This window comes from Martes martes, assembly GCF_963455335.1.
Source record: "Martes martes genome assembly, chromosome: 8".
NCBI classification, from domain to species: Eukaryota; Metazoa; Chordata; class Mammalia; order Carnivora; family Mustelidae; genus Martes; species Martes martes.
This window is the reverse complement of record NC_137895.1, coordinates 91,791,293-91,816,506: the sequence shown is the minus strand read 5'-3', so window position 1 is coordinate 91,816,506 and position 25,214 is coordinate 91,791,293. Positions and strand designations below refer to the sequence as shown.

Sequence of the window (25,214 nt, the reverse complement as noted above, 5' to 3'; positions counted from 1 at the left end):
TGCCCCTGCCCCTGCTTGTGTTCCCTCTCTTGCTGTCAAATAAATAAAGGGAATCTTTAAAAAAAAAAAAAAAAAAAAAGACCTACATCAAGACCTGTTTTCACTAACCAAAAGAAATCCAAAGGGGATTTTTGCTTTTACTGAGGAGACTGAAAAGCAAAAATGACATTCAGCTTTTGTTGCAGTGAGCAGTCATAGAGGCTGTGAGCACCCCATGCCGGGAAAGCGGCCCCCCAGGCTTCTTCCCTTGGCATACGCGCAGCGTCTGAATGCCGTAGCTTTGAACTGTGTGCATCTGTGCCTTATTTGAATTTATTTTGTGCATCCATTAGCAAGATGTGTCCTCAAATGTCAGAGACACCTAAAAGAGATTATTTTGAGGGTCTGGGAATTCTCGAAAATTTCTGCATCTAAACTAATAGTAATTGATTTTTTTGCTTTATATCAATCTATCAAAGGTTTCATAGGAACACTGTACTTTCAGGTAGCAGGGGAAGCCTGAAAGGGTTTGTTTCTGGGCTTTCTGTTGTTCTGTGTGTTTTTATGCCAACACCATACCGATTTGATTACTATAACTTTATACTATAGTTGGAGGTCAAGGAGTGTGATGCATCTAGCTTTGTTCTTTCTCAAGATTGCTTTGGCTGTTTGGGGACTTTTGTGGTTCCATACAGATTTTGGGATTGTTTATTTCTGTGAAAGATTCCATTGGATTTTTTTTTTTTTAAGATTTTATTTATTTGACAGATCACAAGTAGGCAGAGAGGCAGGCAGAGAGAGAGGAGGAAGCAGGCTCCCTGGTGAGCAGAGCGCCCGATGTGGGACTCCATCCCAGGACCTTGGGATCATGACCTGAGCCGAAGGCAGAGGCTTTAACCCACTGAGCCACCCAGGCGCCCCGCCATTGGATTTTTTGATAGGGATTGCATTGACTCTGTAGTTTGTTCTGGGAAGTGTGGACATTTTAACAATACTTGCAGTCCCTGAGCATGGAATGGCTTCTGTATCTTCAGTTCCTTTCCTTAATATCATATAGTTTTCACTGTATGGATCTTTCACCTCCTTGGTTAAATTTATTTGTAGGTATTTCATTCTCTTTGAAGCACCTGTAAATGGGATTGTTTTATCTAATAGCTATTAGTGTATAGAAATGCAACAGATTTTTGTATGTTGACTTTGTATCCTACAATTTTACTGAACTTTTAGTTCTCAGTTTTTTTGGTGGAGTCTTAAGGATTTTCTCTACGTACCATGTCATCGGCAAATAATAATGGTAGGCTAAATTCCTTTTCCTTAAAGAAAAGAGCCACAGCTGGTTTGAGTATAACGTTTAATATAAGGTACAGTGGGTTGGCAGAGTTGGTGCAAAACCAAGAGATTTAGTTCTAGTCAGTGAGTTAACAGCTTAGGTACCTGAACCGATACTGGCCCTGCTGCCTCCCGTCCTCCCAAGGCTGCACGGCACCAGCCAGAAGCCCTAAGACAGAGGTTCTCTCCACGTCTTCAAGTAGTGGCTAAGCGTTCTGGTTCCCAGAGTGCATCAAGAGACTGCCCTGGTCGTCACAGCAGGTGTAATTTTCGGGAAAGACTTGAGAAGTGGGGGCAGAACTGGACTCGGGGGTCTGGGTCACCGTATGCTGATGACACACACTAGTCCCAGAGGCTCTTGGCTTGAATGGTTAGCCCGTCTACCTTCCCATCCACACGTTTGCCCTCCCTGACTGTTCATGGTAGGGAAGAAGGTGGCTGTCCGCTTAAGGAGAAAAGGTCTTTCCAGAAGCTGTATTTGGCATAAGCGAAGGCCGCTGCTAGTGCTGCCAGTTGCCAGGCACAGGTACAGAAGGCCCTGAGGCGGAGGGACCAAGGAGGAGAATGTGCAGGCAGAGCGGGAAACAGCCAGCTCAGGTTTCTGCCCCAGGAGCCCAGAAGGATCAAGGCCATGCAGTAAGGGGTGACATGTGGTCCTCCTCTTTGGTCAAGCAAAGGCCCCAGCACGGGCCTGGGAGGTGAGAGGGCTGAGGGGCACAGGCTCTGCCCTCGGGCCCTAGCTTTAGGCTCATCACATCAAGGTGGTGATGCAGTGAGGGGCAAGGCATGGAGATGGTGGTCAGGCTGGGAATCTTTGGCTCCTAGGAGCTGCCCTTGTCCTTGTCATCCATGAGGTCATACCTGGGGAAGAAGCAGAGAAGGCTCAGGTAGAAAGGGGACTTGTGTCCTCCAAGAAATGAAGCATGAGCCAAGGGCTCTTGGACTGCAGAGAATCAGTGGTTCTCACCTCAGAACACATGCTCTTCTCCCTGCCCGGGACTGGGATTTCTCTGGCTTACACAGCCAGGCCCACCCCCAGCCCACCGGGTACTCACCACTGGGCCGCTCCCTGGGAAAGGTCTATCTCAGCAAGGTCCAGCTGCACCTGCATTGGAGGAGGCGGGGTGGGGGGGGGGTGGTACGGATGTTACCTTGAGATCTCCAAAGACCACGTCCCATCATTACACACTCCTGCTCCAAACCAGTGCCAAGGGGATCAGGTCATATGTATAGTAGTGTCACTGCGGTGCTTCCTCCCCGGGTCCCTGAGGGACAACGGACTTGCTCCCAGCAGCTTCCAAGCCTTACCTTCACCTTGCTCACCCTCACCCTCTTACCTTCCCCAGCAGCTCACGCTCCCTTGACATGAAGGAGGAATTAGACTTCACAGAGACATCCAGCTTTCGCCTCAGGGCCTCATCTAGGGGCAGTTCCCACTCAAATCTGGGGAGGGGGGGCACTGGGCATTAGGGGCAGGGGTTCCTTCCCGAGCTGCCCTTCTCTTCACCTGAATGCCTGCTGACTGACCGTTCGTTGAATTCAGGGTTTAGGGTCCTCTTCTTCTGTGAGGTTTTCCGCTTGGTACCCCGGTTCTTGTCTGGCAGTAGCAACAGTGAAACGTAGGGGTCAGGGGCATCCCGTCCATTCTGTCGAAGGGCCCTGCACAGGAAGCTAAAGGTAAGAAGGCAGCCCAAGGGGAGGTTGGCCGGGGGGGCAGGAGGGGAGGGCAGAGGGGTCTCACCGGCAGCTATGAACAATGCTGACCAGCTTTCGCTCTTCGCTGTAGTACCAGACGGTCAGTCGCACCTGGCCTAGGGGCCCGGCCGGAGCCTCCAGGGGACTGTGGGGAGAGACGGAGATAGTGCCCCGGGAGCCCGGAGCTCATCCTTCATACTCCTGAGCGCACGCAGTCTTTCTGGCCTAGCCCCTCACCTGTCCCCATGTGTCAGGCGCTGCCGCAGCTCCGGGGCCGAGGAGGTGCTGTGAGGGAGTCCCCCCCAGAGCTCCGGTTCTTCACTCAGCGAGGAGGAGCTGTGGCTGTGGCTGTGTGCTTCCACGCCTGAGTGCTGGGACACCAGGATCTGGGGAGGCGAGAGAGCTGTGAGCTGGGCCAAGTCTTGCTCAGCTCCCTGGCTATGAGAACATAGGCCCTGGTCTCTGTCCCCCTCGGCCCGTCACCCCCTGCTACTCACCCCCAGCTGTGCTCTCAGTAGCACCTGCCCTTGACCATTGTTAAGTGTAAACCAACGGTCCAGGCAGAGCTGGTCAGCCACGAGTAGCTCCGAGAGGGGCAGGGAGAACGAGCCCAGTGTGCCTGTCCCCTCACCCCGGACCTGTGGAATCAAGAGACAGATGATTTAACCCTGGTATTCTAGGTCCAAACACTTGGGTAGTTTTGGAGAGAGATTCCCCTTTGTGATGGCCACACAGCAGCCATGTTGCTGGCCCCGCTTCCCTTCCTTTCCTAGCCAGACTAGACTGTGCCCTCTCTACTTCCTGAACTTTCACAAATTACACCCCAGGGCTGTAGCTGCTGCACAGTGTGGAGAAAAAGAACAGCAAAAATGGAATTACAGGGTTCCTGCCCACCTAACCCCCATTTCCACACTCCAGATGTAATGACCTGCAAACCTTTCCTGTCTTCTGAGTTCCAGAATAATTCTAGCTAATATGCCTGTATCTCTCTGTCACTATTTGCCAGCTTTCGTATCTCCTGATTCCCTGTGGTGCAAGGTAAGGAGTGGAGCTCATTGACTTATCTTCTCTACCTCTGCTAGTGTTGTTAACAGTTACACTATTTTAAGGTCTCTTGATTTCTGTTCATGTAATTCTCAACTTATTACTTTATCAACTTTAGAGGGTATTTGACTCACACTCCAGAAGAGGAGAAGCACACCTGTATTACCTCTACCACCCTCTCCCTGCTCCCATATCTCTTTACCTTTATTCACCCTTGAACCCCCTGAAATCTAGTTTCTACTCCGTGCTTGCCACTAAAGTTGCTCTAATCTGTTACCTCAACGCCAGTCATTCTCAGTCATCTCATTTCATTTTCTCGGTAACATCTGGCCACTTCCTATCTTTTCAGACACTCTTCTTTGGCTTCCATACCCCCTTCTCTCCTGGCGAATACCCCATTGCCCCTGTTACACCTCAGGCCCTTTGCAGGGCTCCTCTTCCTCTGTCTGCTCTGTCACTGCTGCCATGCTCAGCATGTCCCTCCTTTGTCTTCTCACTCTCTGTAGGCCCTCAGGGTGCTCCTGCACACCCGGGACTACAGGTGCTACGTGTGCTTGGCGCTCAAACGAAGGAGCGGTGAGAACCCCATAGCGGGCGACAGATCTACCTTCTGGATAGCTGTTTCCCTTTGGATGATCTCAGAGGTCTCAAATTCAAGCACTCCTGCTTTGGCCATTCCCTGTGTTGGCAGTGGCACCCTTCTCTGTCCCGCCGCCCCAGGCTAAAAATCCAGGAGTTCATGTCTAGGCTGTTCTTTGTTCCTTCTCCCATGTCAAAATAACCACCACTAAATACCACTGCCCTTCGTCATGTCTTGCTTCATAGCCTGTTAGCTGACCTCCCTGCCTCCAGCACCATCTTCCTTCAGTCCACCCTTCACCCTGCCGTCAGCACGATCTTTGTAAAGTGCAAATCTGGGTATGTCACCCCTCACTCCTTCAAATATTCCCCTATGCCTTTAGGGTAAATCCACATTCTTAGCATAACAGTCAAGAGCCCTTTTGATCCTGCTCCTGTCTGCCTCTGTGATCTACAGTTTGCCTTCTTTGTCCTCATTCCCTTCTCAGCCTGAGACTATTCCTTCTCTTCTTGGTCACATCCTGTTTCCCCTTAAGCTCAGGGGTCGTCTAGGGCTACCGCTACTACTACCTCCACCTTTCCCCCTCATCTGAGGTAGAAGCCCTCCTTTTCCCCACAGTGCCTTTTACCTCAGCGGTTTGTCAGTCTGGAAGTTTTTCTTGGTTATTCTTCTCCCCAAAGAGAGTGTGAGCTCCATAAAGATAGGAACTAAATCTTTTCTCCTTACGCCTGGTTCAGTGACTTGCCCGCGGTGGCAAAATGTTCACAGTATGAATTTGTGGTACCTGCAGCTCCAGGCTCTCGGTGTGTGGTCTCTTGATGAGAAAGGAGGCACTCTCGTCCCAGACAGGGGCTGAGGTTTGGGCAATTGTCTGGTGGAGATGAGGGGTTAAGGTCAGTGCTTGGAACGTTCTCCTCTGCGTTTCTCAGCCCTCCCAGACAGCCCTGCGGCACTTCCTAATACCTTCGTCTTATGAGAAGTGTCTCCGACGGTGAGAGTAGCGTAAGGGCTGGGAGGCTTGGTCCCTTTCCGGAGCTGGAGAGAGAGAACAGTGCATTGACTATTAAATATGGTCTTGAACTGAGATACCTAGTGAGGCAGATCTCCCACTCCCCTCCCAGATCACATCCCCATGGTCACTTGACAGCCACTACCCTCTTGGCCTTCAACAGACCATTCTTCCCACCCCAGAACCACCCTGGGAAAGAGGAATTTGGAATTTATTATTCCAAATATCCCTTGGAGCATCCAAACCTGAGGGAGGCGGAGGAAGGACCAGGGAGCTATGGGGTGCGGGGAGCGGCTCTCACCGGCAGCTCGTCCGCCCGCTCCACATACACAGACAGCAGGGCCGCCGCCAGCTCTGCGCTCTTCTGCGTCTGGATCAGACTGTTCACCTGCAGCACCTGCGGGAGGACACGCGGGCTGGGGTACCTGTGATGGATGCGCCGTGGCCCGGCCATGCCTGGGAGAAGGACAGGAGTGTTCGCCATGACCCACCCGGAGTCCCGTCCCTACCTCCTCTAACTCAGCAGCCGTGGGCCGGGGTGTCAGACGCTCCAGACGCAAGTGCAGGCGGCCAGATGGCACGTCCTCCAGGGTCAGCCACTGTGGGCATAGGCAGGCTTAAGCCTTGGGGATGTGGGGACAGAGGGACTAGGAGATTGAGACATGGGTCAAGATAGGAGGGATTATGGCTTGTAATTCCTTGCTCACCTCATCTAGGAAGCCTGTATTCAGGACTGAGGTGAGACTCACTTTGCACCTGGAGAGGAGAAAAATTAAAAGAAGAGGCCAGTGGTCACAGCCAAGTGTCCATCTCCCCAAAACCTTTGTCTTCCCCTCTGGACTCCCATCCTCTCACCTGCCCAGAAAGTCATCCTTGTCCAGGTCCTTGTCAAAAACTTCAATGTCTAGCTCTTGGCCTGGAATTGACGTGACAATCACCTAGAGAGAGAAAACAGTGCGAAGTCGGATTCTTTTTCTTCTTCAAATGACTGGGAACCTCACCCTCAACCACCTGAACCCCAGAGGGCTTTTGGACCACTCTCAGAGCTAGAGGGAAGAAGGAGAAGGGACTTGGAGGAGTCCTGGCCGCGCAGTTCTGACCTCAAAAACCTCATTCCAGCGGGGATTGAGATCTTCCCGAACAACACGGCTCCGGAAGCTTCGTCCTGCCAGCTTTAGTTTGACATAGGGGTCTGACTTGCCCTTCACCAGTCCCCCCAGGAAACGGTCTTTGGCGATCAGATCCTGGGCCTCTAATACATGGATCCGAAGCACATTCTGCAAAAGGGACAGACAGAAGCACCAGACAGTAGGTAGAGAGAGACCTATTAAAACCAGCCCCAAACAGGCTTTTGCACATGCTTAGGCAACAGATCCTACCTCTTCCTTTCTATATCTAGACTCACCTCCATCCCAAAGTGACTCTCAGGAGTAGTGTGAGAAGGTCGAGGTGGAACATCCACGCTGCTGCCTGTCTGGGGGCTCTCGTCCAGGTCCCAAGCCCCAGGAGTTCCAGGCACAGTGGGAAAGTGCACTTCTGATGAATCCAAGTACAAGATCTAGGGAGAGTGGTGTAATTGTCCAATCAAAGAAGTGCAGCTAGCACCAGCAGGCAAGGGATGTGGGGTTGGGGGCAGAGCAGAGGCTGGGACAGGGGAAGCAGGTCCCTGCCTTGGCTGGGCTCATCTCTAGAGGGTTTCTGCCATACTCATCCTACTCAAACACCATTTCTTCCCCAGTCTGGTCAACAGACGTTTTTGTGTGTCTGCTAGATGCTTCCACATACACTAGCTCATTAGATCTTAGAGGATTCCTCTTCTTTATTCTTCATACCAAGGAATCTACCAGGCCCCTCACCACCTCCAGCATTTTCTCTGTCTCCATACCCTCATAACCAATTTCATGTAGAGCCTGGAGTTTGAGCCAGAGCTGCTGAGCTGGAACCACTGATCCAAGGTGAGTTCGGGGGCAGTCAGCAGGCGAGCCAGAGGCAGGGTCAGTGCCCCTAATGTGAGAGCCCTGGAGTCGTCCTTCACCTAAAGGCACAGGAAGAAGGGATGTAGTGAAGTGGAAAACAGACATACTCAATAACTTCAATGAGGCATTATTTGCCGTAAAAATCACTCTTTTTAAGTATACAACTCAGTTATAAAGAATTAATCTAGGGCACGTGGGTGACTCAGTCGGTTAAGTGTCTGCCTTCTGCTCAGGTCCTGGGATCAAGTCTCACAGGGGGCTCCTTGCTCAGTGGGAAGTCTGCTTCTCCCTATTTGCCACTCTCCCCTCCACTCTTGCTCTTATTCTCTCTAAATAAAATCTTCTTTTAAAATTTTATTTTTAAAATTTTTTTTTAAAGATTTTATTTATTTGCCAGAGAGAGAGAGAGAGAGTACACACAAGCAGGCAGAGAGGCAGGCAGAGGCAGCGAGAGAAGCAGGCTCCCTGCCGAGCAAGGAGCCCAATGTGGGACTCGATCCCAGGACACTGGGATCATGACCTGAGCCGAAGGCAGCGGCTTAACCAACTGAGCCACCCAGGCGTCCCTAAAATTTTATTTTTTAAAGAGATTTTATTTATTTGACAGAGATCACAAGTAGGCAGAGAGGCAAGTGCGGGTGGGGGGGCAGGCTCCCTAAAATCTTTTTTTAAAAAAGCTTATTAAGTAATCTCCATACCCGACATAGGGCTTGAATTCCTATCCCCAAGATCAGGAGTTGCACACTCTTCAACTGAGCCAGCCAGGCGCTCCTATAAAGAATGATTCTAGGGGTGCCTGGTGGCTCAGTGGGTTAAGCCTCCGCCTCCGGCTCAGGTCATGATCCCAGGGTCCTGGGATCGAGCCCCACATCAGGCTCTCTGCTTGGCAGGGAGCCTGCTTCCTCCTCTCTCTCTGCCTACTTGTGATCTATGTCAAATAAATACATAAAATCGTAAGAAAAAGAAAATGATTCTAGAGTGGTGCCTGGGTAGCTATCGGTTGACCTACTCTTTGTTTTGGCTCAGGTCACAACCTCAGGGTCCTGGGATCAAGCCCTACACCAGGCTCTGCACTCAGCAGGGAGTTTCATTGAGGTTCTCTCTCTGGCTCTGCCTCTCCTCCCATTTGCACACGCACACACTCCAAGATAAAATCATAAAAAGTAATGATTCTGGGGCGCCTGCGTGGCTCAGACATTAAGCATCTGCCTTCAGCTCAGGTCATGATCACAGGATCCTGGGATCCAGCCCCGCATCGGGCTCCCTACTCTGCCAGAAGCCTGCTTCTCCTTCTCCCACTCCCCCTGCTTATGTTCCCTCTCTTGCTGTGTCTCTATCAAATAAATAAAATCCTTAAAAAAAAAATGATTCTAGAGAGATCACTGGGGAAGAGCAGGGAGCATGGAGATGGAGAGTCTAAGTAGATAGACTGGAATATAATCAAAGGGGAGAGAGAGGGGGACGTGATGAAGACCTGGGAAGGCAGAACAGGGTATTTAGAAGGGGCTCGGTAGGTGATTATCTCACCTGCACATCGAGCTCCTGGCTTCGAGGGTCTTGTAGGAAAAACCGGAAAGCCTCCTCCCACACCGGGCTATTGGTGCAGTAGACAGCCTGGAGGGGCACAGGATGGGAGTAAGGATATGTGCCACAGTACCAGTCCTGTTTCTCCAGAAAGCCTTTGCCTTTACAGGTAGCCCAAGGGGAGACGTCCTCCTAAGAACAGCCCTCCCAACCAGACGTGCATGCGCACACGCACACACAATCTCCCACAATGCCGCCCTGGCCCTCACCTTGCTCTCCTGGGTCATATCCTGAATTGACAATTGTACCATGGGGTTGGGTTCCTTGTTCGCCTTCTTCAGCTGTGGGGGTAGAATTCAGAAGTCACCATCTTGGGTGTTTTTGGTTTTGTCTCAGTGAAGGAAGGTGGGCTTTCAATCTTTTCCGAGGTGGCTGTGATCCCCTCCTTGGAACCCTTGTGTTACATGCTGCTGCTTCTGCAGCTGAGTGGGGTGGGGGCAAGAGTGGGGCTGGGAAAGCTACATCCAGAGCTTCCTGTTCAGTTGCCCTCAGAATCCACACTCACAGGGAGATCCTGGGCCCGATCCAGATAGACAACTAAGATGGCAGCCGATGGGGGCTCTGGGCGGGAGGAGACTCCTCGATTCCACTGCAGAACCTGGAGAGAAGAGGGGTGGGAGTAGTCAGACCCTTGCCCTCATGTCCCCTGTATTTCCAGCTTCCTGTTTCCCATGTTGGTTACCTGCTCTAGTTTTTCTGCATTTGGCAAAAGTGACAGCCATTCTAGCTTTAAGTGAACTTGGCCTTGCCCGCCTTGCAGAGGAAACCACTGGAGGGAGAAGAAGAAAGTGAGGTATAGCAGATCAGATATTCACACAACTCTTTCCCCACCAATGTAGCAACTCCTGTCAGCCCAGTGGGTGAGGCCACCCTCTTCCTCTGCTCTCAACTTACATCGTCCAGTACTCCAGCCTGCAGCACCTTCCCTACGTCCAGCTTCATCCTGGAGGGGGTAGGGAGGGGTGACAGTGAGTGGAGAAAAGGGAGTGTGTGGAAATTAGGAGCATGTCATTGGCCTTCCACTCACCCACCTAGAAATAAATGGCGACTCTCACACTCCCTTCTTATAATCAATAGTTACTTATGTGTGTGTTCACGTGCGTGTGTGGTGGAGGCAAAGGGGTGGGGAGGTCGGGAAGGAAAATGATACACAGTTCTCAGGGCTGGAAAAGCATTATAATGACCTCTGCAACCCTGGTAGCACTGAGGCTTTAGAATCCTAACACACGTAATCTCACCTGCCCAGAAAGTCATCTTTGTCTGGATCCTTGTCAAACACCTCCACCTCAATCTCCTGCCCTGGGACCTCGTGTACCATCACCTGAAGCACACACAGGGAGAAAGGTCTCACCAGCTACACTGTGAGGATCACCCGATGAGCATCTTCTCTCATGGCCCCCAGGACACACACCCCCCCATCTGACAGCCCCACTCCTCAGCTCTCCCACCTCATAAGTTTCTCCCCACTGGGGATTGAGGTCCTCATCAATGACTTGACTGCAGAATGCCTGGGTGCCCACTCGCACCAGTGCATAGGGGTCTGACTTGCCCTCAATCAGGCCCTTCACATATTTGTCCTTGGAGCCCAAACCTCGGGCAGCCAGCAGGTGAATCCGAATAATGCCCTGTGCAGAGGAATCAGATCATGAGAAACCCAGCACGAGGACCCAGCACGAGGTTCCTGAGAGGACGATCTGTCAGATGGGGGAGAGGCCATACCCTGGGCAGAGGGGAACGCAACTGGGCCACATCATGAAGGTCAGGCACAAGGGGCACCAATAATCGGTTGGGCAACACAAGGAAGGCAGCAATGGAATCCATGATCATGGTGTCAGAGAGGGAGCTGGATGAGGGAGCAGAAAAGGAGGTGAGTGTGGCTCCAACTTCCAATATACCCCCAGCCCCAGCTGTTTCCCACAACTAAGATATGCCTAAAGCTAGAGGAACATCCTTTCTTGAAAATCCTTTTTTCGGTGCCTGGGTGGCTCAGTCGTTAAGCATCTGCCTTTGGCTCAGGTCATGATCCCGGGGTCCTGGGACTGAGCCCCACATCGGGCTCCCTGCTCAAAGGGAGGCCTGTTTCTCCCTCTCCCACTCCTCCTGCTTGTGTTCTCTCTCTTGGTTTGTCTCTGTCAAATAAATAAATGAAATCTTAAGAAAAAAAAATAGTTTTTTGCTACTCTTTTACCCCAATTCCTCACCTACTACTCTGAACCTTCACTGCCATCTCAGCTCTTCTTTTTCTGTCTACCCCTGCGGAGAAGCCTGCAGCCCTCTTCACTCTACCCTGCATGCTCCCCCACAGGAGAAAATCACAGTATGGAACTTCTCAGGGGTATCTGTCATCTCTCCAGCTAGGATGATCAAGGTTTCTGGAGGGTACTGGCTGCATCTTTTACTGTTTTTTGTTGTTTTTAATATTTTACTTATTTATTTGACAGAGGGAGAGACAGCGAGAGAGGGAACACAAGCAGGGGGAGTGGGAAAGGGAGAAGCAGGCTTCCTGAGGAGCAGGGAACCCAATGAGGAGCTGGATCCCAGGACCCTGGGATCATGACCTGAGCTGAAGGCAGATGCTTAACGACTGAGCCACCCGGGCACCCCTCTTTTACTGTTTTGTATCCCGAAAACCCAAAGCTCAGGGCTGGAACATTTAGGTGCTCAATAAATCCGGGTGCCTGGGTGGCTCAGTGGATTAAGCCTCTGCCTTCGGCTCAGGTTATGATCTCAGGGTCCTGGGATCGGGCTCTCTGCTCAGTAGGGAGCCCCCTTCCCTCTCTCTCTCCCTGCCTGCCTCTCTGTGCACTTGTGATCTCTCTTTGTCAAATAAACAAATAAAATCTTAAAAATAAATAAATATGGGGCGCCCGGGTGGCTCAGTGGGTTAAAGCCTCTGCCTTCGGCTCGGGTCATGATCCCAGGGTCTTGGGATCGAGTCCCACATCGGGCTCTCTGCTCCGTGGGGGGCCTGCTTCCTCCTCTCTCTATCTGCCTGCCTCTCTGCCTACTTGTGATCTCTGTCAAATAAATAAATAAAATCTTAAAAAAAAAAGTTTAAAAAATAATTAATTAATTAATTAAAAATAAATCCTTGACACCTGAGTCCTGGGATATCCAGCAGATTGGTCATCCCCGTCCAGTTGATATCAAGGGTCTGGAAGGAAAGAGCAGGGGAGTCAGGAGAGAGCACCTGGTGGCATGGTCACACCCATCCAACAGTTGCCAGACCCCTCAGGCTTTCCTCCCCCAAGCCCCAGAGCTGGCCACCCTCTCCCTCCCAATCTTCTCTGGTTTCCCTGCTCCCCCATGCCCCTCAGTGTTTTCCCTTACCGGACGTCGGATGAAGAACATCGACACAGCTCCCACGATAGGAAGGTCCCCCATGAGAGGCTCAAGAATCACCCGTAAGACACCATGCAGCTGGGGCAAGAGGAGAAGAACAGACCATTTCTCCACAAAACGCCTTCTTTCTGTCCCAAACTTTCCCAGCCTTGGTTTTTCCAAACCTCCCACTTCCCATATCTGATGAAATTTAGGGCAAAGGCTCCCTATTATGGGGACCCCTGACATCTGCCCTACCTGCATGCCTTTGACTCCTGCTTTGCAGAAATATTTCTTCACTTCCACGTCAATCTGCACATCACCTACATAGCTGGCAGTTGATAAGGAAGAGAACAAAGAGGGTTGGTACCGGGCTGAAATGGGGGGAGGGGGAATGAAGCTGTCAGAGTGACCAGGATCCTGCTGAAGAGGGGGCTGGAAGAATGAGGGGTATTACCTGATGTTCAAATCCAACAGGATCTGTTCTTTGCTCCGACCAGGGTGAACCTTGACGCCTACGATGCGCAATGGCTGTGGAGAGATGAATTCTTAACAGAGAGAGAAGAGGGAAAGGGAGGAGTATCTCAGCCTCTTCCGGGCCCCCCACCTTCCCTGCCCTGTCTCCTTCCTCCCATTACTTTCCTTCCTACACACATACCTTTTCACCCAGTTCCACTCGTGTAAATGTAAATGTTTGCAGATGGGTGTTAGAGCCTCGAACAGCTGGGGCCACAGTTTCAGCTAGAAGCTTCTCCATGTACTGGCCCAGGAAGGGCCAGACCTGGGCCACAATCTGGAAGGAGAGGGAACCTGTCACAGGAGAGCCTAATCTTCCCCCTAAAGACAAGTTCCTTCGGAATCCTCCCCACAGAGAGCACTGGGGCTAGACCTGAAGTGTGGTAGGGTCTGCCGAGAGAAACAAATCCCATTACCCACTCAAGAAAAAGCCAGTGCTCACCTTATTTAGCCACTCAGCCTTTTCCACATCCGGAAAGCTGATCTAGAGGTGAGGAAGGGAGAGGGAGAGATGAGCACACCTTCCACCTGTGGTTTCCTACCGGGATGCTGGGCCGCATGCCCGCAGAGGAAACAGAAGCTGTGGCAGGACCTCCCCACACCCAGGATTCGGTGTGAAGGGGCTGGCATGTCCACAACATTCACTCCTCCACAGGGTTTGGGGGCACGGAGTTCTGATGGGGGGCCCTGACGGGGTGTGGGCCACACAAGGTTGCTTTGTGGACAGCTGGGGGATGTGAAGTGATGACAGCTGCTGGAGCAGAGAGGGAGAGAAGGAGAAGGGCACATTCTTTCTGGAGGGGGAGGTCCTGACAAATCAGTTTAAGCAGGAAATCCTGGGATTTGGAGAAGTCTTGGCTTCTTTTTGCAGCCTTCCCACCTCACCTCGAACTAGAGCTTCTACACCCAGAAGGTGAAGAGGGGAAGCAGCTCCTAGAGTTGGGGAGGGGCCAGCAGAGCCATTTAGGCCCTAGCCGGTTTTTGTTTTTGTTTTTTTTCCTCCTCCTTCTTTTTATCAGTATGACTCCTTTTATGGGAAAGAAGGACACCTGTGCTTCGTATTGGGGAGGAAGAGGGATAGTTGTTTCAGAAAGAAGACGGCTTTCTATGATGAGGAGTAGGAGGAACAAAGACAGTTGCTGCCTGGGCTGCACGTCCCCTGGGACTTCTCCCCCTTTCCCCTCTCCAGCCCCGGACCTGCGCCGCATGGCCCTATCTGCCTAGTGTCAACTTCGATTCTTCTCTTCTGCCATTCTCCCCCTAGACTGGCACCTCTGCTGGGAAGGGCAGGAAAGCGGAGGCAGGGAGGGGCCGGGTAACGGGCTCTGCCCCCGCAGGGCCGAGAGAAGGAAGGAGGTTAGGGGGTGCAGACCTAGGGTCCGGGTCCCAACCGAGCAAGCGCAGCGCACAGTCCGGAAAAGGGTGGGGCCGACCAGGGCCGGTGGAGTGTGGGCAGCGGGCACTGCAGCAGTCGCACTACCCTCCCCCCGCACCCCCGCCCTTCGTCCCGCAGCCGCTTCTGCTGCGCTGCGGCCCAACCGCCTGGGGCTGGAAGGCGAGGGCCGGGGGGTCGGTCGGGGGCGGCGGCTCTCCAGGGCAGTGCTCCTTGGGCTGGGTGCCGGCCGGTCTCCAGGAATAAGAGCGGGAAAAGGGCGAACATTATGGCCATAAATAGGAAAAAGAAAAAAAAAAAAGTCTCAAGGAAGACTGGAGAGACGAGGGAACCCTCTGAGCCGCAACGGGGATGTCCGGGAACAGAAGGCGCGAGCGGCACCAGAAGAGGAGCGCTCAAGGAGCATGGCTAGGAGGGAGAGCCACGGCTGAGACCGATTCCCCAGATGTTCTTACTGCTTGCCCAGGAGCAGAGGAAAAAGTCCTGATTCTGTAGAAGGATCGGGATCTGGACGCGGGGAAAGGAGGGAGGGGGAAGAGTGGCTACTCGGTCCCAAGAGTGGCGCATCCCAGCAGGGAGGTGGCTAGCAGAGCGAGAGGGGAGTCTCCCTCCCATGGTCCCAGCGTGGGGAGCTGCCTTTAGGGACAGGAGGAAGACCCTTAGAACCGGGGGACTATTAGGGGGGCTATGCAGCTCGGAGGGTGCTCGCTTACCCAGGCAGGTAGTTCTCGATGGCTCATATAAAGTGTTTCCGCCGTGAGCCGCTCCTCATCGTCCAGCAGCTGCCGCGCTGCTCGAAGGCTCCGTTCTTTCTCATCGCGGACCCGGCGCCAGCCCAGGTAGAGGGCAAGGCCGAAGAGCACGAAACCCACGCTGAGTCCCACTGCGCCGGCCAGGTACACCGGCACCAGCACCAGCAGCCGCCGCCCGAACGAAGTCAGCAACGCCATGGCCTCACCCGCCGCGCCTGGGCGGGCAGGTTGGTTCCCAGAACCCAGGTCCCGCTTTGCGTGAGCAGCGGGGGGCTGGTCAGAAGGGTCGGAGGGAGTAGAGGGCTGGTCCACGAGGCTGGGACTGGAGCCGTCGGCAGGAGAGCGCTCCATGATGCCACCGCTGGGAGGACCCGCCCAACCCACACCCCGCAGAGAGGTTGCTAGGTCTAGCGCCCAGCTGCCCCCTGCAAACAGTAAACCCCACGCTGGGGGAGGGGACCCTAAGCCACGCCCCCTCCATCTGACCGCTCGGGTTGGCCGTCGCTGCACAGACCAAGGTGGAGTCGAGAGAAAGAAACCCTGCCCCTCTTCCGCCGGGAGCCGGTAGGGTTCGGGAGAGGCAGGACCTCCTTGATTAGACCGGCGTGCCAAGATGGGCGGTCTGGGACGGCGGGAAAGGTCGGAGAGAGGCTAAAGGGCGGCATTTGATTGGTCAGAAAGAGAAGGAGGCGTGACGTACCATTTAAGGAGAGGCGGACCAGGCGCTCCCCCACGTGGGATTGGAGTGCCTGCGGTATGACGTCATGCGGAGCCGCGGAGCCGCGCCGCCAATGACTGTTTTACCGGGACTTGGGGTTGCGAAGTGATGGGGTTGTGGAGGATCAGGATTTACTTCCACCCCATTCGCACGGTTTGGCAGGATTTGCCTAGAATTCCTACATGTTCATTTGTCAGTTTTCCCTAGTCTTTATACTCTTGAGTACATTACTTATCCTTCAGTGTTTCCCTGGCTGTCCTTAAAAAAGAAAAGGAAAACACCCTATGTGGAATGAAAATGTTCGATGACCGACCCTGGCTATCTTGTCCTGTCCTCTACTTTGTGCAGTGCAAAGAACAGCTAGAAAAAAACTGGAAAATACGAGAATTACAGAGTTGAGATTATCCAGCCTTCAAGGAAGAGGGAGAGAGAGAGAGAGCGTGACTAGGAAGTGAGGCTTTATTTTTTTTTAGAACTCTCCAAGACGTAGTTATTTCTATCATAAAAGACAAATTAAATTGGCTCGCAAAAGGTGGGGGGAGGGGGACGCCTCAGCTGCAACGGATTTGATTACATTTTCCAAGAATTTCCTGCCCCTGAGGAACTGCTAGAACATTAAAATGAGAAAACGAGTAATGAGACAATTCTGTTTCTTATCTGCCTGAGTTAGAAGGAAAGTTCGGAATACAGTCAGATGGAGAACTACTGCAATTCCATGTTGTGCTGTGCAAGCTTAAGGGAGAAGTGCAGGGTATACTGATAACTACTGTTACTAGTTAACTGCACTTACTGGTGTTGTCCAGGAACTTAGAAACTAAACTGGAAGCCCAGGAGGGAAGAGTTGGTCATAAAACGATTATCTTTTATGGGGCTTGTGTTTCTGTTTGGTGCAGCAGGGGAAGTAGGGTTGATTGGTGGAGAGCCCAGATCTGCAGCTGATAAATACTATCTGCCTCTGCAGGGCACAGATTTCATCAGACTGTTTCACTGTTCAAAACCTAGCCCCGATCAGCCTTACCCCCTTAATCTTAAATTTTCCCACTTCCCCTTTTCTACTTCCCTGAGGCTAACAGTATCTAGAGCGCTTCCTTCAGTGTGCAGAACTACATAGAGAACAGCTTTCTATCTTCTGTGTACATCTTCCATGTTCTCAGAGGTAAGCAGGTGGGAAGGAGTGCATCGAGTTTGGAAGAGGTAAGGGTGACCTGCTTACCAACTGATGAAGCAGAACTACAGCAAGAAAATGAGGGAGCCTCCTTAGAGGGAAACCTCTCTGTAAACTGAAATGTGCCAAGTACTAGAGTAGAAGGAGCAGGTCACTTCACTAGAGGTGGAGAGCACCACCAATGGGGTTTCCTTTCCAACCTTCTCCACTTTCTCACCCCATCTCGATCATCAGACCCTTCTACTAAAGACGGTCTCTGGAAGACAAAAGCCTTCCCAGCTGGGGCCCAGCAGCCACAGGATCAGCAGCTGCAATGCAGGGACCAGAACAAGTAAACAGGGTGGGTCCCTGCCCAGAGACAATTCTGCTGTCCAGGTGCCACCTGGTGGCGATAAGCAGTAAATCAGTAATGGGGGGAAGCACGGCCATTATGTTAAAAGAAGTAAGTGAGGAAAACGCCAAGACTTCCTGGATTTGCAATCTGCATCTGTATGGAAACTTCATTTATGTCCTAGAGGAAGCAGAGGGTTACACGTGGTAATCTAGTCTTTGCCCTCTCCTCAAGATGGAAGGGACAACGAGATTTGAGGAAATTTCCTCTATTATTCCTCAAAAGTTACTGCAAAGTAGTTCTATCATTAGAATTTTCTGTCAAGTCTGGAGTCAGACTCCCTGAATAAACTCCTGGCTCCAAACCTTACTAGTTGCAGAACCCTGGGCAGCAGACTCTCGGTATGCCTGCTCTCTCCTCTACAAAACAGGTTCGAGAATACTACCCACAGTCGGTGAGACGATGCATGTGAAGTGTTACCATAGTGCCTTGGCTTATATTAAGTACTTAACTAGTCTTCTGGAACTCCATTTATCTCTTGTGCAAGACAGGAACTTTTGGGGAGGTCTTCAAATATTTGAAGATGTCTATTAGGTCTTCCCTCAGTCTTTTCCTTTTTTTCCCCCCTGCTACCCCACTGGTTTATCAATGGGCCTCTTTAAAAATTACATTTAGAACACAGAATATTTAGGAGTGGTGCTACTCAGACATGGCAGAACCGCTCTACTTACAATGCATTACTCCAGTTCTGTTACCCTTATGGAGCTCCTCAAGAGGTGCCTAGAATATAGCAGACTCTTAATATAGATGAATCGCCTACTTGGAGGACTGAGACTTTGTTTTTGTAATCAGCTGGAAGTCCTGTGTTGTTTTCATGTGAATTACTGCTAATATAGATCTCTGCATTTCTTCCTCGGGTGGGCTCAAGCAATTTTTTGGGGGGAGGGTGAATCCAAATTGATCCAGACTGACCTCTTGGATTAATTCAGTGAATCCACGTTACAGCACGTTCAGGAGTACTTGGTACTTCCTTGTGTTACTGTTGATAATAGGGCTTCTTGTATTTTTACACAAGTTTTTCTTTATTTTTTTTTAATTTTTTATTATTATATATTTTTTTGACAGGCGGAGATCACAAGTAGGCAGAGAGGCAGGCAGGGAAAGAGAGGGAGAAGCAGGCTCCCCGCTAAGCAGAGAGCCTGACATGGGGCTCGATCCCAGAACCCTGGGATCACGACCTGAGCCGAAGGCAGAGGCCTCAACCCACTGAGCCACCCAGGTGCCCCTCTTTTTTTTTAAAAAAAACAGAACATAGCTCTTGGGTATATCACTAGAGACTAGAGGTTTCTCTAACAAAATGCACTAATCAACATTTACTAAGCATAGATGTTGAGTTTTGACTCCACCAAACTTGACTATTAACTGAGCCATGATTATTCTCTCATCCACAATGACTTAGGTGAGAAGTAGGACAGCAGCCCTGCCGTCTGGGAACTGGCTTGGCACAACAGGGCTTCGGATCTGTTAGGGGCTGAGCTGGGCTCACTGCTGGGAAATGGTGTTCTCCTACTGGACACAATCTCACAAAATACCAATGTCACACAGGGGAACTCAGTGACTGTGATGAAGTGAAGCAAAAAGCAAGATCATATTTCACAATTCTGTTAAAACATGAAATATGGTCGGTGTGCAAATCATGAAATAGCAACCACCCCCCTTCCCCAGCTAATGAGTGACTGCTGCTTTGTCACCAATTTCAGCTTCACTCTAGTCTGCCCTTCTCCTGGATAAGATAAAGATACCCAATCACAGGGGCGCCTGGGTGGCTCAGTGGGTTAAAGCCTCTGTCTTGGCTCAGGTCATGATCCCAAGCTCTGCTCAGCAGGGAGCCTGCTTCCTCCTCTCTCTCTGCCTGCCTCTCTGCCTACTTGTGATCTGTCAAATAAATAAATAAAATCTTAAAAAAAAAAAAAAAGATACCCAATCACAGAAGTGTCCCTGCTTCCCTGACAGCACCCAATCCAGAGTGAAGCCCTACTCCCTTGCACCTTTCCCCAAATCACTCAACCAAAGCCCAAGTCCTCAAAGTCCTTTCTAATGGCCCCTTGCTAGGTCCCATGTGCCACGCTTTCTCCACTACTGCAGTGAGCATTAACCCCAGCTTATTTGGCTATAGGTGTATTCCTGGTGGCCTTTAGCTGGCCTTATGTTAATAAAGAACATACAATGTCTACAGTTTCCCAACTACCTCTTTAGAGATACTCGGCAAAAAGAAAACAGTCAGGATTTGGCTGGGATGAACTCATGTTGGTATCTATGATCACATTTGTCTCTAAATGTTTATAAACCATCTCTTTTAATAATCCAGAATTGTGCCAAAAAAATCAACATTAAGCTTATCAACGTGTGGTTTCTAAAGTCCACAAACAGTATTTCAGTATTTGACCACTTTTAGTCTTTAGGCCATTTCTTTTTTCTTTTTTTATGACCAACCTTGACTTAGCCCACCATCTCCAACCCCAGGTGTAACCTGAGTGATCAACCAGACAAGAAAGCAAGAGGTAGCAGGAGATACGATGGGGGAAGCACAACTCAGGATCACTTTCTCTACCCCAAATCCACTGTCCCGTCAGACACCTGAGTTGTTTCCCCTACATCAACCATGAGCTGAGGAGGAACTGAGGATTGGCTATGGGGGTCCCTGGCCTTACTGACTCTTAAAAATGGATTTAAAACCTCTGTGGTTCTTTTTGGAGGCAGTGGGAAGAGATGAACACTGAGGCTCGTGTCCCCAGAAGAACTTTCCTTTTCCTAGCACCTCCCAAGCCTTGAAGGCTTAAGGCATTGTAACTGAGGAAGGGATGGGGTAAGAGGGATATTAACTGCCATCAACAACTCAGAGAGCAACTGCCACCTGCCCTACTGTTTGAATAAGGAAAGGATCTGTCAATACATATCCCATTGCCATTTCCCAGCACAGCCACCCCTCCTTAGTACCTGCCCCCCTAAATGACCCCAGGAGCCCTGGTTACTAAGGTATCCTGGGAGTAGTACATGCAGATAGAAACCAGAAACAGATGGGACTATTTTTAAACTAGACTGGGTGGCTCCAGTGTTTTTACCCCACAAAGCCCCATTTGGTCTTATTCTGGGTCTCTCTACCCTTCACCTGGCCTCAGCCCAACCTTACCCAAACTATGTGAGGGTGGGGGGGTCTTTATCCCATTTTGGCATGAGATCTATTTACCGCTCCTATCTTCCATACAGAATATCTAAGCAAGTTTTCACTGCCTCCATTTGTTAAAAATAATTCTTTTTTTATTTCTTTGGAAAGTGGTGGGCCCTGCCCTATGGATTTCCAGGCCAAGCCAAGGTAAGAAAAGCTCCCCTCGTCTTTAGGCTGGAGTACTATGGTCCCCACCTTCCCATGGGCCTAGGAACAGTTCCTGTATTGTCCAACTCTGCTAGGCCCCCAATTGTCTGAAGGCTCCTATCAGGCCTTCTCTCCTGGCCACCTGCTTCCCAATCTTTCCTGGCTTTCCCTCTAGGCAGGGTATTTTTTCCCTTACAAAGCCAGTGCTGGAACCTGCACTATGCAGAAAAGAGGACAAGACCAGGATGTCCCCATCTTCCCATCAGGGGACATACAGCCCCTCGGTCAGTCCTTCCTCTCTGCTGGCTTCAGTCTGCATTCCTATGCAAGCCCCCCCCTGTGAGGCTTGAAGGAAGATGGACAAGAGGACCCTCATAAAAGGGAGGTGAGAGAAAACAGACCAGCCCAATCCCTTCTCAAAAGCAAACTCCTTGTAGTCTCTCGTCCTAGTTCTTGAGTGAGCCCTTCAGACAGGGCCTAGGAGGGCTAGGCGAGCGGGTGAGGGCCCCTCGACCCCAGCCCTGGGAGGCTATACCCCGGGAGTGTCCATTAGCCCCCTCAGTGTGGCATGGCTGTGATACGCATGCTCTGGGAAGCGATGGGGTAAGTCACCATGGGAGTGGTGGTGTGGCTCATCGTGATTCCTGCCAAGGGCTGGGCCATCGATACAGCTACAGGGGCCACAGGAGCCACAGATACAGCCACGGGAGCCATGGAGACAGGTGGGGGTGCCATCCCCTGGGCAATTGTTTGAGCCAGAGCAGCTGACAATGGCGTGATCTCTGGGTTCAAGTGTGGGGGTGGGGGTGGTGGAGCAGCAGGAGGTGCAGCATTAGTTGGGGGAGCAGCTGGAGCTCCAGTGGGGGCCACCAGTTCTTGCTGGGATACAGGGCGAGGCTGTAGAGCCTGGCTGCTGAGAGTAGTGTGAGTCTGGGCAATGCCATGGTTAAAAGTGGCGACAGTGCCCACGGTGGGGGCCAGAGTCTGCTCCGTCGCTGGTGCAGTAGAGCTCAGGGTCATGACCTTGGCCTGATTGCGGAACTGGGCATTTTGTTCCAGCAGTACCTCATTGGTGGCCAGCAGGTTGCTGACCTGCTTCTTTAGCTCCTCCACCCGCTTCCTGAGCATGGCATTCTCCTCCTCCAGCAGCCTGCACTCCACGCCTCTCGGTGCAGCCAGACTATATTCATAGGATTCAAAATGGGGGCCATCTGGGGGGCAGCATCCACCTCGCCGGCGCTTGGGGCCTGGCTCGTGGTCCTCAAAGCCCCTGTCAGGGAGGTCGTAGATATCATAGAGGTCATGACGTCGTCCTGGGGGTACCGGGCCTGCTGAGCCACCGCCACCGCTGCCTCCTCCACCCCGAGCGTCAAACTCAAAATCCCGCTGCAGGTGGCGGAACTTGCACTTGGCTCCTCTCTGGCAGTCACCTTTGAGAAAGTCACGGCAGATAGGGACCTCCTCCTTGCCATTGGGCAGGTCAGCCGGTGAAAGGCCCAGGCCGGCTGCCACTTTCTGCCTCAGCCTAGGGGGAAGCTCTCCTGTCTTCTTATAACCATCCTCATCCTCCTTGGAGCCATGGATGAATCGGCAGTTTGGGCGGCTACACTCCTTGTTCTGGAAGTCATGGCAGAAGATGAACTCATTTTTGCTCACCCCCAAGTTGGATACCTCACTCATGTCTGGATGACGATAGCGGCAACGCTTGCCTCGCTTGCACACATTCCTTAGGAAGTCTCTACAGATGGCATCTGAGCTGGCCCCGCCACTGCCTGCCCCTGCCCCACTGGCCTCCTCACTGCCACCGCCTCCAGGGCCTCCACTGCTGCTCCCAGTGCCGTTGGCATAGCTGTCCCGGTCAGGCATCCTGGTCCCCCCCAACTCAGGGCTTTCTTCTTTTTCTTGCCACCCTTGGTGACCACTAGGAAAGAGGAGAACCGTGTCAAACAGGAATCTTCCAGAGAGGCCACATTCTTCCCAGCTATAGAGCAGGCAGTCCAGCAAAAAGCAGGCCAGAGGGGCAATGGCTTTGGAGACGGAAAATCTAAGGGATGAGAATTCTGGCTGGACTGGCTGGCTTGTCAGAAGTCCCGCCCAGGCCCTTGTGCACCTGGTCTGGTTCAGAATGATTCACACTAGCCTGGCTAATGGGGTGGGGAGGGAGGGAGCTGGGGTGAAGCCACCTCATCTCACCAATGATATTAGGCCAAGGAGGGGACAAGGAGAAAAGAGTGTTGGATTTTATTTCCCCTTCCGAGCTGACCTTTATTAAAGTTGAGGAAGTGAAATTAAAACTGCTGTCTCAGTGTCTCAGTAGGTTAGGAGGAGACTGGGAAGTGGCCAAGATGGGCTGGTGAGCTTACTAGGGCTCTGGATAATGGGGCACTGCAGACAAAACTTCTTTTAACCCCTCTTCTACATGAGGGCACTGTGAAGTATCAGATCTCTAGACCCCAGTACGTCCTAAGAGACTGGTGTCACCAGCTTGAGCGCAGTCCCTAAATCTATCATTTTTTAGTATTCCCTCCCAGCTCACCACTGTTCTCAGTCCATGTGGTCAACCCCCTCTACTCCATTTCAGAGTAAGAGTTCTACAGCTGGAATATCCACTTCTAGACCCCCAAAGGACAAAACCATCTGTGGTAAGACCAAGGTGGGAGGAAGGAGTTAATTTCACAAGAACCAGTGACCTTTCTTTTCCATTCTACACACCCCTTTTATTCCCCATTAGATCCCACTGACATCAAACCACACCATTCCTCACCCCATAAAGATCCTCTTTATTTATAGACTCTATAAAAGCTTTTTAAGTCTCCTCTTTCCCAAGAGAGCTCTGGAATGTCAGTCCACTGCCCTGGTTCGAGCCCTCCCCTCTCCCCACCCCCCAAAAGACTAGGAGTCCCTGCCACCACGTGTCTGACCTCATAAGCCTTTCTAAGGCAGTGATCAGGCTCCCCCTGCTGTTCAAATAAGAAACTTCATACTATTTCCACTTGAGTATAAGGAAATCTTTACTAGTTTCTTTGGTCTTCATCTCCCCGCAACCACCTTTCCCATTGCCTTGACTTTGCCTTCAAACCTTCCTAAAATGAACCAACCAGATCAGAAACCAGAATTACAGATGAATCTGTAAAAGAGGAGGGATCCTCTTCCTCCAAAGGAATGTAGTCCCAAAATTGAAACAACCAAAGAAAAATGAAGGGTATTAAGGAAGATACAAACTTTTACTAAAAGTGAAAGGACCTGGTAAAAAAATAAATACCATCTCTCTGAGTCTGAACCATGCTGCAACTCCCGCCAGATAATCAGATATGATACTCCTCCCCACCCAGCTCTCCCAGGATAGTTCAATACCTGAGGTAGCTCAGGTGAAGTCCGGGGCTCCTGTGGTTCTCCACCTCCACATCACTGCTGGGTTCTGAACAGGAATAAAAAACAGAGACTTGGGTGGGAGAAGGGGTAAGAACAGAGAACTATAAGACGTTACAATAAAGAAGTCTGACAAAATGGCAAGAGCTCCAAACACTTCCAAGATTTCCTGCGAGTTCAAGCTGAATTTCACCTGTCAAAGGGAGAAGTTGTCAGTAAGAAGAGTAAGACAGAACTAATCTGGAGAGCCTAGGAGAATGGGTTGGAAAACCAGCCCTGGGTGAACAAAGGGTGAGAGGTGCCCTGCCTCAAGATGAAGGAAAATGTGCGGATCAGAGCCCGGCCTAGGGTTGAGGTTAATTCACTACGAATGGGGAGCCGTGCAAGGGCAGCAACTGACAGTGCAGTGGGATGGCTGATTAGACTTGGAGGCGGTGATTATGACGCTTCGCAACACCCCAGAGTTTGGGGGGAAGTCCTAGGAGTTTCCCACAGCATGTCTTCTAGCTTGCCAGTTTCTGTGCAGTGCGACCGGCGCTCAGCCGTGAACCAGACGAAGACATTAAGGAAGCACAATTGAAGCGGGAAGGGGGGACTCCAGGTGACATCAAGCTGCGGGGATGGGCAGGGCTATGACGTCACGGAGCTGGCGTTTGCTCGCGAAGCAGGGTCAGTCAGAAAAAGGGTTCGGCCCTGGGGCGTGAGAAGGAAACAGCTCGGTCCTGGGGGGCCTTGTGTAGCCCGGCCGAGCCCAGCTGCTGGGCCGGCCCCGACTCCTCCCCTCCGGGCGCGGCCTCCACCTAAGTCTCCCGCCTCCCTCACCTGCCGCCGCCGCCGTAGTTGCTGCTGCCGCCTGCCGGTCCTGTAGCTTCGACAAAGAGCCGCCTACCCTATCGCCCTTCCGCTTCCTGCGGAAGAAATGACGCTCTAGCCACAGACCCGGAACTACTCTATGGTGCGCAAAGTACTTGTGCGACTAGCCGCAGGAAGTTCCCAGCAAGCTTTGCGTGTCACCATAGCAACCCAACCCAACAGCACAGTAAGGCCCCCAAAGCGGGCACTTAGTAACCAAGGTTCAGA

The 25,214-nt window shown here is 51.6% G+C and overlaps 2 protein-coding genes across 2 annotated transcripts; both read right to left on the bottom strand.

Annotated features, from left to right (window-relative positions):
• Positions 1-1,220: 1,220 nt before the first annotated feature.
• On the bottom strand, positions 1,221-15,610 carry ESYT1 (extended synaptotagmin 1). Its single transcript, XM_080810849.1, has 31 exons — positions 15,140-15,610; positions 13,476-13,517; positions 13,176-13,310; positions 12,975-13,048; positions 12,776-12,848; positions 12,527-12,616; positions 12,295-12,350; positions 10,916-11,039; positions 10,645-10,821; positions 10,435-10,517; positions 10,091-10,139; positions 9,879-9,965; positions 9,702-9,794; positions 9,406-9,477; positions 9,140-9,226; positions 7,522-7,671; positions 7,042-7,194; positions 6,737-6,913; positions 6,492-6,574; positions 6,344-6,392; positions 6,146-6,235; positions 5,938-6,033; positions 5,591-5,662; positions 5,412-5,498; positions 3,501-3,641; positions 3,241-3,389; positions 3,050-3,148; positions 2,836-2,967; positions 2,646-2,751; positions 2,364-2,413; positions 1,221-2,169 (listed from the first exon to the last, which is right to left on the bottom strand). Exons 1-31 carry the CDS (start codon positions 15,527-15,529, stop codon positions 2,130-2,132), a joined length of 3,306 nt encoding a protein of 1,101 aa, XP_080666975.1. The 5' UTR covers positions 15,530-15,610; the 3' UTR covers positions 1,221-2,129.
• A 4,071-nt stretch (positions 15,611-19,681) lies between these two features.
• ZC3H10 (zinc finger CCCH-type containing 10) lies at positions 19,682-25,028 on the bottom strand. Its single transcript, XM_080810865.1, has 3 exons — positions 24,957-25,028; positions 24,120-24,183; positions 19,682-22,686 (listed from the first exon to the last, which is right to left on the bottom strand). The coding sequence occupies exon 3, from the start codon at positions 22,629-22,631 to the stop codon at positions 21,324-21,326; it is 1,308 nt and encodes a 435-aa protein (XP_080666991.1). The 5' UTR covers positions 22,632-22,686; positions 24,120-24,183; positions 24,957-25,028; the 3' UTR covers positions 19,682-21,323.
• Between the last annotated feature and the right edge of the window lie 186 nt (positions 25,029-25,214).

Coding starts and splice junctions, on each gene's coding strand:
- ESYT1 (XM_080810849.1), bottom strand. CDS start 15,529: ATGGAGCGCTCTCCTGCCGACGGCTCCAGTCCCAGCCTCGTGGACCAG. Junction 2,752..2,835: donor AACCCTGAATTCAACGAACG/GTCAGTCAGCAG, acceptor CCCCCTCCCCAG/ATTTGAGTGGGAACTGCCCC. Junction 2,414..2,645: donor AGCGTGAGCTGCTGGGGAAG/GTAAGAGGGTGA, acceptor CCTCCAATGCAG/GTGCAGCTGGACCTTGCTGA.
- ZC3H10 (XM_080810865.1), bottom strand. CDS start 22,631: ATGCCTGACCGGGACAGCTATGCCAACGGCACTGGGAGCAGCAGTGGA.